This window comes from Thalassophryne amazonica, chromosome 8, assembly GCF_902500255.1.
Source record: "Thalassophryne amazonica chromosome 8, fThaAma1.1, whole genome shotgun sequence".
NCBI lineage: Eukaryota > Metazoa > Chordata > Actinopteri > Batrachoidiformes > Batrachoididae > Thalassophryne > Thalassophryne amazonica.
This window is the reverse complement of record NC_047110.1, coordinates 9,612,678-9,630,615: the sequence shown is the minus strand read 5'-3', so window position 1 is coordinate 9,630,615 and position 17,938 is coordinate 9,612,678. Positions and strand designations below refer to the sequence as shown.

Here is a 17,938-nt window from a genome sequence, read left to right as displayed (position 1 = left end):
TGCAAAGTCACCCACTGGCATTTCTGCCACGTTTCCCGTGTCCCTTTCGGAAGTATCATCTCTTGTTGAAGATGCATTTCTAACTGGACTGTGGCCGGGGATGTTAGCTTGGCTATTGTTAGCCTCCATATGCATGGGGTTATCTGAGTTAGTTTGCTCTGTGTTAGCTTCGTTAGCCTGAGGCTGCGTAGAAGTTAGCATTTTATCGATTTTGTGCGTATTTTGATGGTTTGGAGCGTTTGGAGCTGGATTTACTCATGAGTTCTGAGGTTCCGATAGTTGTTGTAGTAGAAATTAATAAAGTAGGCAGTCTATAATTGGTTAAATTAAGCCAAAACGTCCCCTGCTCTTCAGCACGTAGCTGCTCCTCGCCGCATCATCACCCGGAACCCCGTGAAGATGATTGTTGATTAAAATTGCTTTGCTGCTTTTTTACAGTGTGTAGCGTCTGCAATTAACACTTTTCCCTCTCTCTCTCTCTCTCTGTGTGTGTGTGTGTGTGAGGGAACGAGAGACTCGTCACTCTCACACCATCTTTGCGGCTTATTTGAGCAAACTTTGGTAACATGAAGTTTTTCATCTCACTAGCTACATAGGCAGAAAGAGCTCTTTTTATTGGAAGACTCTGACGGACATTATGTCTAACATGATAAGATTTGCACAGGATTAAACATGAATTTTGGATGATGCCTGGTGCTATTAAAATTGTTATTCTTCAATAATTTAGAGTAGCAAGCTGTCTTGGCAGCTAATGGAGGTAAGCCATCTGTGATAAGCTAACTGCTGCCGCGAGTGATGCCACACATGGTCCAATCTCCTAAATTTATGTCAACAAACACCTAAATCTTCAGTAAGACAAGGAACCTGCTTTGCAGGTGGTGCCATTTAGGCTTCATAGGTGCAACTGTGACAAACAGACCACACAATGCCAAATCCAAGTTATCAGTAATAGTACACACAGAGCCGTGCTACTGTACAGGAACTCAAGAGCCTCCAGCAATTTAAGAATAAGTTCTGTTAGGCTGTGGGTTTGATAAATGTGTTTGTCACCTATTTCATCTTTAATTGACCACAAAGGCAGCATTGCCAACATCATAAGAAAATAATCAGAAAGGACATGTAGGAGAGAATGGACCTCAGCAGTGGAAACAGCGTGACCCCAGAACAAAATCAAGCCCAGAGTGGTTCCAGCACATGGAGCCGTTATACTTTTTTTTCTGAAAGGCGCTATTCAGGTTATTTGGCATTTGAGCAGTATTAACCAAAGCTGAAAGCAAATGCAGCTGGAATCTGCTAGCTCGGGGATCATGACATCGTACTGTCTCACTATGCTCGTGCGCACACAGTGTCCTCTCCACTGAGGCGGCTTTCAATGCAGCTGTAATGGCCAGGACAGCAAACGACCTTCTGTCTGTGAGACGCCTAGACGACAAGAGAAGCCGCCAGGTGCATTCCCCTCCATGTGTAACACGTGCACGCACACGCACGCACGCACGCACGCACGCACGCACGCACGCACGCACACACACACGCACACACACACACACACACACACACACACACACACACACACACACACACATCTCTGCCCCACTCAAATGATATTTGGTGTGGTGAATTCATGGGGCTCTTTTCATCTTTTTGGTTTTCACCTTTTTGTTTCGACATTCACATACGTGGCCTTCAGGTTCCATAATTATGTTCAGGTTGTGTTTATTATCCACACCTGTATTTTTCCGCCAGCCTTCAGCCATTTTGCTCATCACATGACAGCTTTTATTAGCTAAACTGCAGGATTGTCTTACAGACATAAAGACATGGATGACCTCTAATTTCCTGCTTTTAAACTCAGATAAAACTGAAGTTATTGTACTTGGCCCCACAAATCTTAGAAACATGGTGTCTAACCAGATCCTTACTCTGGATGGCATTACCCTGACCTCTAGTAATACTGTGAGAAATCTTGGAGTCATTTTTGATCAGGATATGTCATTCAAAGCGCATATTAAACAAATATGTAGGACTGCTTTTTTGCATTTACGCAATATCTCTAAAATTAGAAAGGTCTTGTCTCAGAGTGATGCTGAAAAACTAATTCATGCATTTATTTCCTCTAGGCTGGACTATTGTAATTCATTATTATCAGGCTGTCCTAAAAGTTCCCTGAAAAGCCTTCAGTTAATTCAAAATGCTGCAGCTAGAGTACTGACAGGGACTAGAAGGAGAGAGCATATCTCACCCATATTGGCCTCTCTTCATTGGCTTCCTGTTAATTCTAGAATAGAATTTAAAATTCTTCTTCTTACTTATAAGGTTTTGAATAATCAGGTCCCATCTTATCTTAGGGACCTCATAGTACCATATCACCCCAATAGAGCGCTTCGCTCTCAGACTGCAGGCTTACTTGTAGTTCCTAGGGTTTGTAAGAGTAGAATGGGAGGCAGAGCCTTCAGCTTTCAGGCTCCTCTCCTGTGGAACCAGCTCCCAATTCGGATCAGGGAGACAGACACCCTTTCTACTTTTAAGATTAGGCTTAAAACTTTCCTTTTTGCTAAAGCTTATAGTTAGGGCTGGATCAGGTGACCCTGAACCATCCCTTAGTTATACTGCTATAGACTTAGACTGCTGGGGGGTTCCCATGATGCACTGAGTGTTTCTTTCTCTTTTTGCTCTGTATGCACCACTCTGCATTTAATTATTAGTGATTGATCTCTGCTCCCCTCCACAGCATGTCTTTTTCCTGGTTCTCTCCCTCAGCCCCAACCAGTCTCAGCAGAAGACTGCCCCTCCCTGAGCCTGGTTCTGCTGGAGGTTTCTTCCTGTTAAAAGGGAGTTTTTCCTTCCCACTCGCCAAGTGCTTGCTCACAGGGGGTCGTTTTGACAGTTGGGGTTTTTCTGTAATTATTGTATGGCTTTGCCTTGCAATATGAAGCGCCTTGGGGCAACTGTTTGTTGTGATTTGGCGCTATATAAATAAAATTGATTGATTGATTGATTGATTAATTGAAAAGTGTCATCTAGTGGTTTTGGTAAAATTGCAAAAGAACTGAGATTGATGCGTGTGTAGGATGAACCAGATTTGAAAAACATTTGGCCAGAAACCAATCCAGATTGAATCCAGCACGAGCCAGCCTGCCAGCCCCAGTCTGAACGGGGTCAAAATTGACCTTAAGTGTGTGTGTCAAACGCAGTGGCCTTACAACCATTAAAATGTTTATTAAAATCATTCATGAGCAGCTCAGACCCACGACATGAGATGTGCTTCATTCCTGCATGAATCACCGGGCTCACTACCTCCAAGTAAAACGCCTGTTACACCATGATGGATCAAGGAAACATATGAGGAACTGACACAAAATTTGGATGAGCTTTCCTTCTGCCTACACGCAGTGGTGGGCACAGTTTCGCTAACCACTAACCAGCGAAGCTAAACTTTTTGCTAGCGGGTTAGCTTTTCAGCTAACTTTAAAAAACCATCAGTGGATCAATTAGCTTCCGCTAAATTTAGTTTCGCTAACTTTCAGTCCACTAACATTTTTGCTGGTAAAGTGAGTAAAGTATAACAGTCAAAAATGTTTGTAAACCCTAAAATCGCACATGTGTGTTGTGTGTCTGCAACAGTCAGGCACCTGTGAGGAGCTCAGCCCTCCCCCTTCTGAGCACTATCACTGCCTTCACTGCACATGCGTCATTCGGAGCATCAGCAGCAATTCACAGATTCTCGCCTTGTTTCTGCTTCAAACTGCCTCCAGTCATCATCTGTCTCAGAAACAGATATCTGAGGCTTTTGTACAACAATCATTTCCACATAAATTCAGCATTATTTCATCATAAAAGACGGAGGACGCAATCAGAGCGCGACAGTAGCACAGGTGTTCTGTCCAGATGAGCTCCCGTAGTGTACATCGACAGGTAGTGTGTCTGCTTTAAAGAAAGCGTATACATCCAGACTTTTGACCTCAAGCAGAAATACAGGCTCCCTTGACAGCAATTCGTATCCTTATTTGTTGCTTCTGCAATAACACATACATATTCCACAAACATGTACATTTTATCTTCTTTATCGTTTGACACTAATCATTCACATCCAACCAAACCCTGATCTTGTTTTAGAAAATGACTTGTTCTTTTGCTCACCATCTGTGGTCGAGGTTGGATGGCAACTTCCTGCTTAGTCTGGTTCGGTGGTGTGTCACTGCTCGCTGAGCTGGAGAACACAATCAAGTCCTCTTTTGTGTGTGAAATCTGCGGCAAATCAAATTAAGAATAATACAATAATCATTAAAATTAAAATGTCACACATCAGCAATTAATGCCAGGATGCACCAACAAAATCAGTAATCAACAGCAATAGTGTTCCGTATGAATCAGTAATCAATACTCCCATTGCACTTGTGAAGCTCATTAGTCAGTGCCCCAGAAACAAACGTATTTAGCAATAATCAATCCCCTGATGCACTGGTAAAGATCAATTATCAACTCCCCCGCTGGGCCTGTTAAAAAATAAAAAGAAATAATAAATCAACCATCATCTCCACCGTAAAAATCAATAATCAACATCACCATTGCACCTGTAAAAAGCAATAATCTACACCACAATGCACCTGTAAAAAGCAAAAATCTACATCACCAATGCACTTGTAAAAAATCAATAATCTACTTAATAATCTACGTCACTAATACAACTGTAAAAATCAATAATCAATAATCTACACCACAATAAACCTGTAAAATCAATAATCTACATCACCAATGCACCTGTAAAAATCAATAATCTACGTCGTTAATGCACCTGTAAAAATCAATAATCTACAGCGTTAATGCACCTGTAAAAATCAATAATCTACATCACCAATGCACCTGTAAAAATCAATAATCTACGTCGTTAATACACCTGTAAAAATCAATAATCTACAGCGTTAATGCACCTGTAAAAATCAATAATCTATGTCACCTATGCACCTGTAAAAATCAATAATCTACGTCGTTAATGCACCTGTAAAAATCAATAACCTACAGCGTTAATGCACCTGTAAAAATCAATAATCTACAGTGTTAATGCACCTGTAAAAATCAATAATCTACATCACCAATGCACCTGTAAAAATCAATAATCTACGTCGCTAATACACCTGTAAAAATCAATAATCTACAGCGTTAATACACCTGTAAAAATCAATAATCTATGTCACCAATGCACCTGTAAAACTCAATAATCTACGTCGTTAATGCACCTGTAAAACTCAATAATCTACAGCGTTAATGCACCTGTAAAAATCAATAATCTACATCACCAATGCACCTGTAAAAATCAATAATCTACGTCGTTAATACACCTGTAAAAATCAATAATCTACAGCGTTAATGCACCTGTAAAAATCAATAATCTATGTCACCAATGCACCTGTAAAAATCAATAATCTACGTCGTTAATGCACCTGTAAAAATCAATAACCTACAGCGTTAATGCACCTGTAAAAACCAATAATCTACAGTGTTAATGCACCTGTAAAAATCAATAATCTACATCACCAATGCACCTGTAAAAATCAATAATCTACGTTGCTAATACACCTGTAAAAATCAATAATCTACAGCGTTAATACACCTGTAAAAATCAATAATCTATGTCACCAATGCACCTGTAAAACTCAATAATCTACGTCGTTAATGCACCTGTAAAACTCAATAATCTACAGCGTTAATGCACCTGTAAAAATCAATAATCTACACCCCCAATGTACGTGTAAAAATCAATAGCACTGGTCATCAAAATTTTTTTTCTTGCATGGACTTTAAGAACTGATTTAAGGTAATTTTGAGGTCCTGAATCTTGAGTCGGAACTCAGCTTTTCTCCATCCCATCACATTTTTTAGATTATGCAAAAGTTGCTCATTCACTCACGAGTGTGACGCCACTAATCGTGCACAAAAGCATCTTCAAAAGCATAGTTTTTAAACCAGGTTCACGAAAGGTGAACAAGAGCCATAACATTGTTTACTACGCTGGAGAGGTGTGTGAGACTTTTGCTTCAATGCTTGATACGAGAAATATGTTACGATGTGATTGGAAAAAACTAACGCCACATTCAGATTTATCGCCCACAAATTACCCAGAATTTGTTGAAAAACTCCATGTAACAAAAATTGTAAACTTTGTGATCTTTGATCCAGTAAACCTGTAAAAATCAATTGATTGCCTCGATGCACCTATAAAAAGACCAACAACCATAAAAAACTCAAAGTTAATGCCTCAATGCAAGCATCAATCATTAACACCGTAACACACTTGTAATTATCAATAATCAAAGCCCAGATGCAATGGTAAAGATCAGTCATCCATGCCCAGCGCATCTGGAAAGATCAACAATCAATGCCCCAATACAAATCAACGAATGCCCCAGATGCACCTGCAGAGCTCAAAAACCAAAGCCCCGACACACTGGTAATTATCAACTATCAAAGCCTTAGCCTAGGCTCATGTGTCATACATCACACTGACAAAGTGAGGAACCTTGGGGTGATTTTTGACCCTACATTGTCCTTTGACCTCCACATTAGAGATATTACGAGGACTACTTTCTTCCACCTGTGAAATATAGCCAAGATTCGTCCCATCCTGTCTATGGTTGATGCTGAGACCCTGATTCATGCATTTGTCTCTTCTAGATTGGACTACTGCAAAGTTCTATTTTATGGTTTACTGCAGTCCAGCATTAGGGGTCTCCAATTGGTTCAAAATGCTGCTGCCAGACCTTTGACACGAAGCAGAAAGTTTGACCACATTACACCCATTTTGGCATCTCTTCACTGGCTTCCTGTCCCAGTGAGATCACATTTTAAGGTTCTGCTACTAGCCTATAAAATTGTTCACGGACTGGCACCTCCCTACTTAGCTGACCTACTTAAACCCTACTTAACCCTACTTAAGCCCAGGCTCTGCGTTCTCAGGGTGCAGGGCTACTTTGTGTCCCTAGGGTGAATAAGAAGTCTGTGGGTCACAGAGCTTTCTCTTATTGTGCCCCTGTTCTGTGGAATGATCTCCCTATGGATATAAAACAGTCTGATTCTGTAGAGACATTCAAGTCCAGACTTAAGATGCATCTATTCTCCCTCTTTCAGGGTTAGCATACTGGTATCGTATGGCATATTCATCTTATTAGGAACAGAACAGATCTTGGCCTCACTTCATCTAAATTCTGGGTCGGTTAGTGAAGCTTAGGGCTAGTGGCCGGTGATGACCTTAGTATTCTCTCTGCTTTCCTGTCAATTTACTGCTGGTGAACTATACCAAAGTTGTAGATTTTCTGGCCGACTCATTCTGCTCTATTTCTTCTCTGTCCAAGATACTGATGATGTCATACAAGACTGACAGCTGCACACCGCAGGGCGCTGGGCTGACCACAAGATGCCATGCCTGAAGCTGTTGCAGCACACTCCAGTCTGTGTTTGGAATGCACTTTGCTGGGGTGACAGGCACACTGACGACGTGATGGAGGAACACAGGTCCTGCACCCCAGGGCGCTGGATGACCAGTTAACTGGAGCTGAAGCCTGTCCCAGCAGTCAGTTAACCTCATTAAAACCCTCAGAGTCACTGCACCTAAACCTAAAGAGCAATCAGACATTTCTGACGCCAGTCCAGATCTGGATCACCTCCAAAATTCAGTGGCGTCTTCCATGGCTAACTATCTTATCTGTGGTGCAAACTTGGTGAGAATCTGTGAAGTAGTTTTGATGTAATCCTTAAAAGCCTATATAAAGTGAAATCTTGATCCAGAATCCAGATCCAGATCACCTCCAAAATTTAATGGAGTCTTCCAAGTATATCAGTGGTGCAAATTTGGTGAGAATCCATGCAGTGTCTGTGTGTACCTTACCGTGTGGTGGCCGTGCAGTGTCTGTGTGTCCCTTAATGTGTGGTGGCCATGCAGTGTCTGTGTCTACCTTAATGCGTGATGGCCGTGCAGTGTCTGTGTGTACCTTACCGTGTGGTGGCTGTGCAATGTCTGTGTGTACCTTACTGCATGGTGGCCATGCAGTGTCTGTGTGTACCTTACCATGTGGTGGCAGTGCAGTGTCTGTGTGTACCTTACCGTGTGGTGGCCGTGCAATGTCTGTGTGTACCTTAATGCGTGGTGGCTGTGCAGTGTCTGTGTCTACCTTAATGCATGATGGCCGTGCAGTGTCTGTGTGTACCTTACCATGTGGTGGCCGTGCAGTGTCTGTGTGTACCTTACTGTGTGGTGGCCGTGCAGTGTCTGTGTCTACCTTAATGTGTGGTGGCCATGCAGTGTCTGTGTCTACCTTAATGTGTGATGGCCGTGCAGTGTCTGTGTGTACCTTACCGTGTGGTGGCCAGGCAGTGTCTGTTTATCTTAATGCGTGGTGGCCGTGCAGTGTCTGTCTACCTTAATGCGTGATGGCCGTGCAGTGTCTGTGTGTACCTTACCGTGTGGTGGCTGTGCAATGTCTGTGTGTACCTTAATGTGTGGTGGACATGCAGTGTCTGTGTGTACCTTACCGTGTGGTGGCCGTGCAGTTTCTGTGTGTACCTTTCCGTGTGGTGGCCGTGCAATGTCTGTGTTCAAGGTTCAAGGTTTCTTTATTGTCCCCGTGGGGCAATTTGTTTGCAGACAGACTCAAACAAACACAACAACAGTACAACTAAAACATTTACAAATGTGCATTGAGACAGCGAATAGCATTTGGAATCAAAGACTCTTTAAACCTGTTAGTTCTACACCGAGGGACAACATGACGACAGCCAGATGGGAGCAGTGAAAACTCATGCCAAAGAGGATGAGAAGGGTCAGCTATAATAGCCTTAGCTTTTTTAAGACATCTGACCTTAAAAATTTCATTAAGATCATTAAGTGAGCCTCTGGTGATTTTACAGCACACCTTCACAATGTCCATAAGACAGTTTCACTGCTTGATGGATAAACAATAAAACCAACAAATGTAAGAAAAGGTTAAAACAGATTTGATAAAACATGAATAAAATATTTTCATAAAGGAAGAGTCCACTTGAAAGTTCCAAAGCTTCCATAAAAAATACATGCGCTGGTTGGCTTTTTTACCAGTGATGCCGGTAACGCATCTAAGTTACTTTTTCAAGGGGTAATCAGTAATTGGATTACTTTTTCAAAGTAACTGTGGCAACACTGTTTTTTACAAACTGCATCCACTTGGGGCTCAAAGCACAGTTTATCATCAATGATGGTCCCCAAGTATTTGTACTCTTGGACCCGCTCTACACACTGGTCATTTATGAGAGCTGGAGGGAGAACAGAAAGTGACATGCCAAAATTAATAACCATTTCTTTGGTTTTGGTCACATTGATATCTAAAAAGGATGTGTTGCACCAGTCAATAAAATCTGATAAAATAGGACCATGCTCGAGGTCTTCCTGATTTAAAAGTGACACAATGACAGAGTCGTCAGCAAATTTAACAAAGTGACGACTGATGTATTTACTCTGACAGTCATTGGTGTATAAAACAAATAAAAGAGGAGACAGAACACATCCCTGTGGTGCTCCGGTGGAGGAGAAAAGAACATCTGACAGCTGCCCATTCACCCTAACACGCTGGGATTGGCCAGTTAAAAAGTCCAGAAGCCAGCTAACAATGCTCGGTTCAAAGTCAAAAAGGTTCATTAGTTTATCTGCCAACACATGAGGCTGAATGCAGTTAAATGCAGAGGAAAAATCTACAAAAAGTAAATGAACCAAAGATTTTGCTCCCTCCAAGTGCTTGAAAACCAAATGTAAAAGTACCCCAGTGGCATCATCAACACCTCTACCCGGTCTATAGGCAAACTGTAGAGGGTCGAGTTTGTCTTGTACCAAGTCCATTAGTGATGTCTTGACCAATTTCTCAAAGGTTTTCATCACTAATGAGGTAAGTGTCACAGGTCAGAAATCATTCAATTCCTTTGGGGATTTATTTTTTGGAATGGGAATGATAATTGATTCCTTCCACAGACGAGGTACACAATGTAACTGTAGAGACAACTGGAAGATATAAATGAAAATCTTTGCCAATTGCTCAGCACAGTTCTTCAAAAGCATACCTCCAATGCCACCTGAGCCAGGACTTTTCCGCTCATTAATTGAACAGAAGGCTTTCCTCACAGCCTCTGTATCAATACCTTAATGCGTGGTGGCCGTGCAGTGTCTGTCTACCTTAATGCGTGGTGGCCATGCAGTGTCTGTGTGTACCTTACCATGTGGTGGGCGTGCAATGTCTGTGTGTACCTTAATGCATGGTGGCTGTGCAGTGTCTGTGTGTACCTTACTGTGTGGTGGCCGTGCAATGTCTGTGTATACCTTAATGCATGGTGGCTGTGCAGTGTCTGTGTCTACCTTACCGTGTGGTGGCCGTGCAATGTCTGTGTGTACCTTAATGCATGGTGGCTGTGCAGTGTCTGTGTGTACCTTACCGTGTGGTGGCCGTGCAATGTCTGTGTGTACCTTAATGTGTGGTGGCCGTGCAGTGTCTGTGCGTCACACAGTACCTTACTGATGTCTGGCTCAGACTTGCTGGAGCACATGGTCTGCAGTTCTCTGATCAAGTCAGTCTCATCATCAGAGAACACTGGCGGACCCACCGCCACCTCTCTGCGCACACACACACACACACACACACACACACACACACACACACACACACACACACACACACACACACACACACACACACACACACACACACACACACACACACACACACACACACACACACACACACACACGTCAATGTAAACACATCTGTTTCATCACAGTTCAGCTTACAAAGGGACATACACATCAAAGTTACTGCTTTATCATCATCATTTACATCATGATTCTCTGAGGCCCAAATCTGTGGCTGTTACATGTTTGTTAGTCTGTTCGGTGAAAAACTCAGGTAGATTGTTATTTTTCTCAGGCAACGTAAAATTACATAAAGTGCAGTTTGATTTTTTTCAGCAAAATTGTAACTCTTAAGCATGTTTTTTTAAGTACATAATAAATCCCATTACACACAACAGAAGCACTTAGCTCAAACTAATTTCAGCCGTTAGCTTTGCATTATGTGACAGTGCACACTGCCTATTGGTGGTGCTCGTATTTTCCGTTAGCATCCCCTTATGTGACATTAGTGAGTTTTCAAGAAATGTGAACGATTAAATTGATCACCAATCCCTGCTTTAAAGCGCTCCGTTGCTCAGTTCCTTGGCCACCACAAGTACATATTCTTTGAAGCACATTATAAATCCACTTAATCATAATGGAGGCATTCAGCTCATGCTAATGTTAGTCAGCGCCTTGACAATGCACCTAATGCGAAACTCACTCCAAACCAATTATAAAAGATATTAAATAGAACATAACTTTGCTAAAATAAGGACACAGAGCTGCAACACACATAGATTTCTATTTTTATCAATTATGAACTGAAACTCATATATACATAATTTAGAAGGACCTTGGAACATGTTTCTCAGTATTATAATTCTTAATAATTAGAATAATTGTTCAAAGGAAAGACGAATGATTCAACAGATCAGGTGGATGTGAACATAATACAGGGATTACAAAAAAAAAAAAAAAAAATCTAAATGAAAAAATTTTTTCACGGCCAAATCATAAGCTGTTCACCATCGACCTTTTCACAGAAACACTTTTGCAATCTCATCCTACGATTTAAGGTAAAACATGGTAGAGACGGCTAAGAACAAGATTACACACAGTGCATCCTGAAAGTACTCACTTCATTGCAATTTTTCCACATTTTGTTACAGCCAGTGATGCCGGTAACGCGTTACTCTAATCTGACCACTTTTTTTTAGTAACGAGTAATCTAACGCGTTAATCTTTCCAAATCAGTAATCAGATTAAAGTTACTTCTCCATGTCACTGTGCGTTACTATTATTTTTCACTGTGGGTCGATAGCAGCATTAAACTTTGTCCGTGGGCAGGAGGTCGGGGTTCGACTGAACTGCCCACTTTCAGTGAGCTGTGAGCTTATCATCCGCGGTTTTTTGCAGCTGCTTGACTCGTCATCACCTCTTAAAGCACGGTGATCAGCACACCTGCACTGAGCTTTACAAAGACATTTTTATACTTTTTTTCCTCCTTTATTTAGAGCTGAGCTGAGCCGCTCCGTATCTGCACGTTAAAACAGCTGATCCTCCGCGACGTGTCAACAACTAACACTATTTTCCACTCAAATGCACCTAAACTCTCTTTCTGAGGACCACATGATGTGAAAACACAATAAAACTTTCTTACCTGTAAATCTGGTCATGTTTTCTGCATAAATAAATGTTATCCATTCTTTGTGCTCAAACACCAAAGTAGGGGCAAATCCATATGGAATGGGGGCGTGGGGCAAGGATGTGCCCCCCTCACAACACCCCTAGATTAAAGGTCCAGTTTTGAAGCCTTTTTTTACTACAACTACTAATACTACTTAAAATAATATTAATTTCGACAAGTAAAATATTTAGAGAGAATTTAAATGTTAGAAAAATGCTAGAATGAATTTAATAGTTACATTTATAAACAATGTAGGTTCGAAATTGCAAGTTTTACTGTTACAGTGCTGTCAACAGTTAAATATGAGGTCAAGAAAGAGGTCTTTATTTTACTTTTTATAAAACAAGTATTTATTTTCATTGAAGTCAAGAAAGGGTGACTATAAAGTAAGTTTTGGCAAAACAGGTATCATTGTCATGTTGAGGTGGCAGAGGGTTGTTGTCGGCAGCTGGGAAAAGTAACAAAAAAAGTAACTAGTAATCTAACTTAGTTACTTTTACAATTGAGTAATCAGTAAAGTAACTAAGTTACTTTTTCAAGGAGTAATCAGTAATTGGATTACTTTTTCAAAGTAACTGTGGCAACACTGGTTACAGCCTTATTCCAAAATGGATGAAATTCATTTATTTCCTCAAAATTCTGCACACAATACCCCATAATGACAATGTGAAAAGAGTTTTTTTTTTTTTTTTAGATTTTTACAATTTAAAAAAACAACAAAAAAACAAAAAACAAAAGTAGTAAGTATTCACAGATTTTGCCATGAAGCTCAAAACTGAGTGCATCTTGTTTTCACTGATCATCCTTGAGATGTTTCTACAGTTTAATTGGAGTCCACCTGGGGTAAATTCAGTTGATTGGACATGATTTGGAAAAGCGTACACCTGTCTACATATAATGTCCTACAATTGACAGTGCATGTCAGAGCACAAACCACATATGAAATCAAAGGAATTGTTTGTAGACTTCTAAGAGAGGATTGTCCTGAGGTACAAATCTGGGGAAGGGTACAGAAACATTTCTGCTGCTTTGAAGGTCCCAATGAGCACAATGACCTCCATCATCTGTAAATGGAAGACGCTGAACTCCACCAAGACTCTACCTAGAGCTGGCTCCCCGTCTAAACTGAGCAACTGGGGAGAAGGACCTTAGTCAGGGTGGTGACCAAGAAACCGATGGTCACTATGTCAGAGCTCCAGTATTCCTCTGTGGAGAGACCTTCCAGAAGGACAACCATCTGTGCAACAGTCTACCAATCAGGCCTGTATGGTAGAGTGGCCAGACGGAAGCCACTCCTTAGTAAAGGGCACATGGCAGCCCACCTGGAGTTTGCCAAAAGTCACCTGAAGGACTCTCAGACCATGAGAAACAAAATTCTCTGGTCTGATGAGACAAAGAGTGAACTCTTTGGTGTGAATACTAGGTGTCATGTTTGAAGGAAACCAGGCACCATCCCTATAGTGAAGCATGGTGGTGGCAGCATCATGCTGTAGGGATGTTTTTCAGCAACAGGAACTGGGAGACAAGTCAGGATTGAGGGAAAGATGAATGCAGCAATGCACAGAGACATTCTGGATGAAAACCTGCTCCAGAGCGCTCCTGACCTCAGAATCGGGTGATGGGTGATATATATATATATATATATATATATATATATATACAAGGTCTATTAGAAAAGTATCCAACCTTATTATTTTTTTCCTCGTGGGCATACAAGAGTTTTTTCACGCCTGTCGGTTACGTCATTCGCCTGTGGGCAGTCTTTGAGTGAGGAGTGGCCCACCCTCTCGTCGATTTTTTCATTGTTTAGGAATGGCTCAGAGACTGCTGCTTTGTTTGTTCAAAATTTTTTCAAAACTGTAGGGCACAACTGAGTGGACACCATTCGATAAATTCAGCTGGTTTTCGGTAAAAATTTTAACGGCTGATGAGAGATTTTGGTCTGGTAGTGTCGCCGTAAGGACGGCCCACGGTGCCTGACGGCGATCTGCGCTTTGAGGCGGCAGTGTCTCGCAGTTTCAAGTTGAAAACTTCCACATTTCAGGCTCTGTTGACCCAGGAAGTCGTCAGAGAACAGAGAACTTTCAGAAGAAGTCGGCATGAGGAGTTTATTCAGACATTCCATTGTTAACGGACATTTTGTAATGAAAGAACGTGCGGGCAGAGTCGCACGTCGGGCCGGACCCGACCGCGGGGGGTCGCGTCCGTTGGAAACCTTAACGGGCAAGTTGGAACATGCCCAAGCTGTTAAACAATTTCTCAGTTACTCACTTGTTGAAAGCCATCAAAAGCCGCCTGAATTTTACAAATGGTTTTCAACACGGAGGTGTTTTTCCTGTCGCGGCACACACAGATTCGCTGAGTCGTCACGGAAAAGACTCGGCGAATTTGCGCGCACGTCTTTCATTAAAAAATGTCCTTAAACAGTGGAATGTCCGCATAAAGTCCTCATGCCGGCCTCTTCTGAATCTTCTCTGTTCTCTCACGACGTCCTGGGTGAATTAAGCCTTAAATTAGGATGTTTTCAGGTCGAAACAGGCCGACAACGGCGCCTGGAAGTGCTGCGCGACTTCCCGTTCCATGGGAAGTCCTTACACCGACAGAAACACCCCATAATCTCTCGTCAGCTGTTAAACCTTTCACCGAAAACCAGCTTAATTTCTCAAATAGTGTCCACTCGGATATTCTTCACAGGTCCAGAAAAAATTTTGATAAAGCAACGCGCGCCGTCTCGAGCAGCGTGTGAAACAAAGGAATTCAGCCGAGAGGGCGGGACCACATCTCACTCAAGGCCTGCCCACAGGGAAATGACATCACCGACGCGTGAAAAAACTCACGCATGCGCACGAGGGTTCAAGCATGATTGGTGTAATAGACCTCATATATATATATATATATATATATATATATATATATATATGTGTGTGTTGTCATTATAGGGTATTGCGTGTTGACCTTTCAGGGAAAAATGGATTTACTCCATTTTGGAAAAAAAGTGAAGCGCTGTGAATACTTTCCGGATGCATCGTATTTCACTTACTTATCATTGCTGCTCTCCCCCTCTAGCTGCCACCTTATTGTGGTGGGGGAGTTTGCGTACCCGGATGATCCTAGGAGCTATGTTGTCGGGGGCTTTGTGCCCCTTGTAGGGTCTCCCAAGGCAAACAGGTAACGGGTCAGAATAAGGGCAGTTCAGTACCTCCATGACCAGTAAAAAATCAAGGACCGAGACGTCGCCCGGTATGGCGGAGCCGGGGCCCCACCCTGGAGCCAGGCCTGGGGTTGGGGCTCGCGTGCGAGCACCTGGTGGTCGGGCTTTAGCCCATGGAGCCCGGCCGGGCTCAGCCCGAAAGAGCGACGTGGGCCCACACTCCTGTGGGTTCACCACCTGCAGAGGGGGCCATGGTGGTCGGGTGCAGAGAGAATTGGGTGGCGGTTGAGGGCGGGTGGCCCGGCGGCCCGGTCCATGCTCACAGCCCCTGGCTGTTGGGACGTGGAATGTCACCTCGCTGGGGGGGAAGGAGCCTGAGCTTGTGCGGGAGGTTGAGAGGTACCGACTAGAGACAGTCGGGCTCATCTCCACGCACAGCTTGGGCTCTGGTACCCAACTCCTGGAGAGGGGCTGGACGCTTCATTTTTCTGGCGTTGCCCACGGGGAGAGGCGGAGAGCTGGGGTCGCATTGCTTATTGCTCCCCAGCTCAGTCGCCATGTGTTGGAGTTCACTGCAGTGAACGAGAGGGTCGCATCCTCATGCCTTCTGGTCGGGGACAGGTCTCTCACCGTTGTCTCGGCCTACAGGCCGAGCGGCAGTGCAGAGTACCCAACCTTCTTGGAGTCCCTGGGAGGGGTACTAGACTGGGGACTCCATTGTTCTCTTGGGGGATTTCAACACCCACGTGGGCGGTGACAGTGAGACCTGGAGGGGGGTGATCGGGAAGCACGGCCTCCCCGATCTGAACTCGAGTGGTGTTCAGTTGTTGGACTTCTGTGCTAGTCACGGTTTGTCCATCACGAACACCATGTTCGTGCACAAGGGTGTCCATAAGTGCACGTGGCACCAGGACACCCTGAGCCGGAGGTCGATGATCGACTTTGTAGTCATATCATCTGACTTTCGGCCATGTGTCTCGGACACTCGAGTGAAGAGAGGGGCAGAGCTGTCGACCGATCACCACCTGGTGGTGAGTTGGATCCGCTGGGAGGGGAGGAAGCCGGTCAGACCTGGCAGGCCCAAACATATTGAAAGGGTCTGCTGGGAACGACTGGTGGAACCCTCTGTCAGCGAGGTCTTCAACTCCCACCTCTGGGAGAGCTTCTCCCAGATCCCGGGGGAGGCGGGAGACATGGAGTCCGAGTGGACCATGTTCTCCACCTCCATTGTCGATGCGGCCGCTCGTAGCTGTGGTCGCAAGGTCTCTGGTGCCTGTCGCGGCGGCAATCCCTGAACCCAGTGATGGACGCCGGAAGTAAGGGATGCCGTCAAGCTGAAGAAGGAGTCCTACTTATATTTGTTGGTAGGTGGGACCCCGGAGGCAGCTGACAGGTACCGGCAGGCCAAGCGTGCCGCAGCCCGTTGCGGTCGCAGAGGCAAAAACCCGGGTCTGGGAGGAGTTCGGGGAGACCATGGAGGAGGACTATCGGTCGGCCTCGAAGAGATTCTCGCAAATCGTCCGACGCCTCAGGAGGCGGAAGCAGCTCTCCACCAGCACTGTTTACGGTGCGGGTGGGGAGCTGTTGACCCTGACTGGGGATGTTGTTGGGCGGTGGAAGGAATACTTCGAGGATCTCCTCAATCCCATCGTCACGTCTTCTGAAGAGGAAGCAGAGACTGGGGACTCAGAGGCGGACTCATCCATTACCCAGGCAGAAGTCACAGAGGTGGTTAGAAAGCTCCTCGGTGGCAAGGCTCCTGGGGTGGATGAAATCCGTCACGAGTACCTTAAGTCTCTGGATGTTGTGGGACTGTCTTGGCTGACACGCCTCGGGACACTGCCTCTGGATTGGCAGACCGGGGTGGTGGTCCCTCTGTTTAAGAAGGGGGATCGGAGGGTGTGTTCCAACTACAGGGGGATCACACTCCTCAGCCTCCCCGGTAAGGTCTATTCCAGGGTACTGGAGAGGAGAATTCGATCGATGGTCGAACCTCAGATTCAGGAGGAGCAGTGTGGTTTTCGTCCTGGTCGCGGCACACTGGACCAGCTCTACACGCTCCATTGGGTGCTCGAGGCATGGGAGCTCATGGGAGTTCGCCCAACCAGTCCACATGTGTTTTGTGGATCTGGAGAAGGCGATGACAGTGTCCCTCGGGGCACCCTGTGGGGGATGCTTTGGGAGTACGGGGTCCGGGGTCCTTTGCTAAGGGCTATCCGGTCCCTGTACAACCGCAGCACAGCCTCCGCCAGGGCTGCCCTTTGTCACCGGTTCTGTTCATTATTTTTATGGACAGAATTTCTAGGCACAGCCAGGGTGTAGAGGGGGTCTGGTTTGGGAACCACAGAATCTCGTCTCTGCTGTTTGTGGACGATGTGGTGCTGTTGGCTTCATCAAATCAGGACCTTCAGCGTGCACTGGGGCGGTTTGCAGCCGAGTGTGAAGCATCTGAGATGAAGATCAGCACCTCCAAATCCAA

The 17,938-nt window shown here is 44.3% G+C and overlaps 1 protein-coding gene and 1 long non-coding RNA gene across 4 annotated transcripts in view; both read right to left on the bottom strand.

Annotated features, from left to right (window-relative positions):
- cttnbp2 (cortactin binding protein 2) overlaps positions 1–17,938 on the bottom strand; it is a 420,592-nt gene that overhangs the window by 11,473 nt on the left and 391,181 nt on the right. Inside the window, exons 21-22 of the mRNA XM_034175732.1 lie at positions 10,522–10,624; positions 4,138–4,245 (exon numbers count right to left, since the gene is read on the bottom strand). Of these exons, the coding sequence (XP_034031623.1) occupies positions 4,138–4,245; positions 10,522–10,624 (211 nt within the window). The remainder of the gene's footprint in view (positions 1–4,137; positions 4,246–10,521; positions 10,625–17,938) is intronic.
- On the bottom strand, positions 4,730–5,762 carry LOC117515249. 3 transcript variants are annotated; one of them, XR_004562114.1, is made up of 4 exons: positions 5,711–5,759; positions 5,507–5,540; positions 5,065–5,438; positions 4,730–4,996 (listed from the first exon to the last, which is right to left on the bottom strand). It is a non-coding gene; the product is annotated as an uncharacterized LOC117515249 (long non-coding RNA). The 3 variants fall into 3 exon arrangements; XR_004562113.1 differs by having other exon boundaries at positions 5,507–5,574; positions 5,711–5,744; XR_004562112.1 differs by having other exon boundaries at positions 5,507–5,762.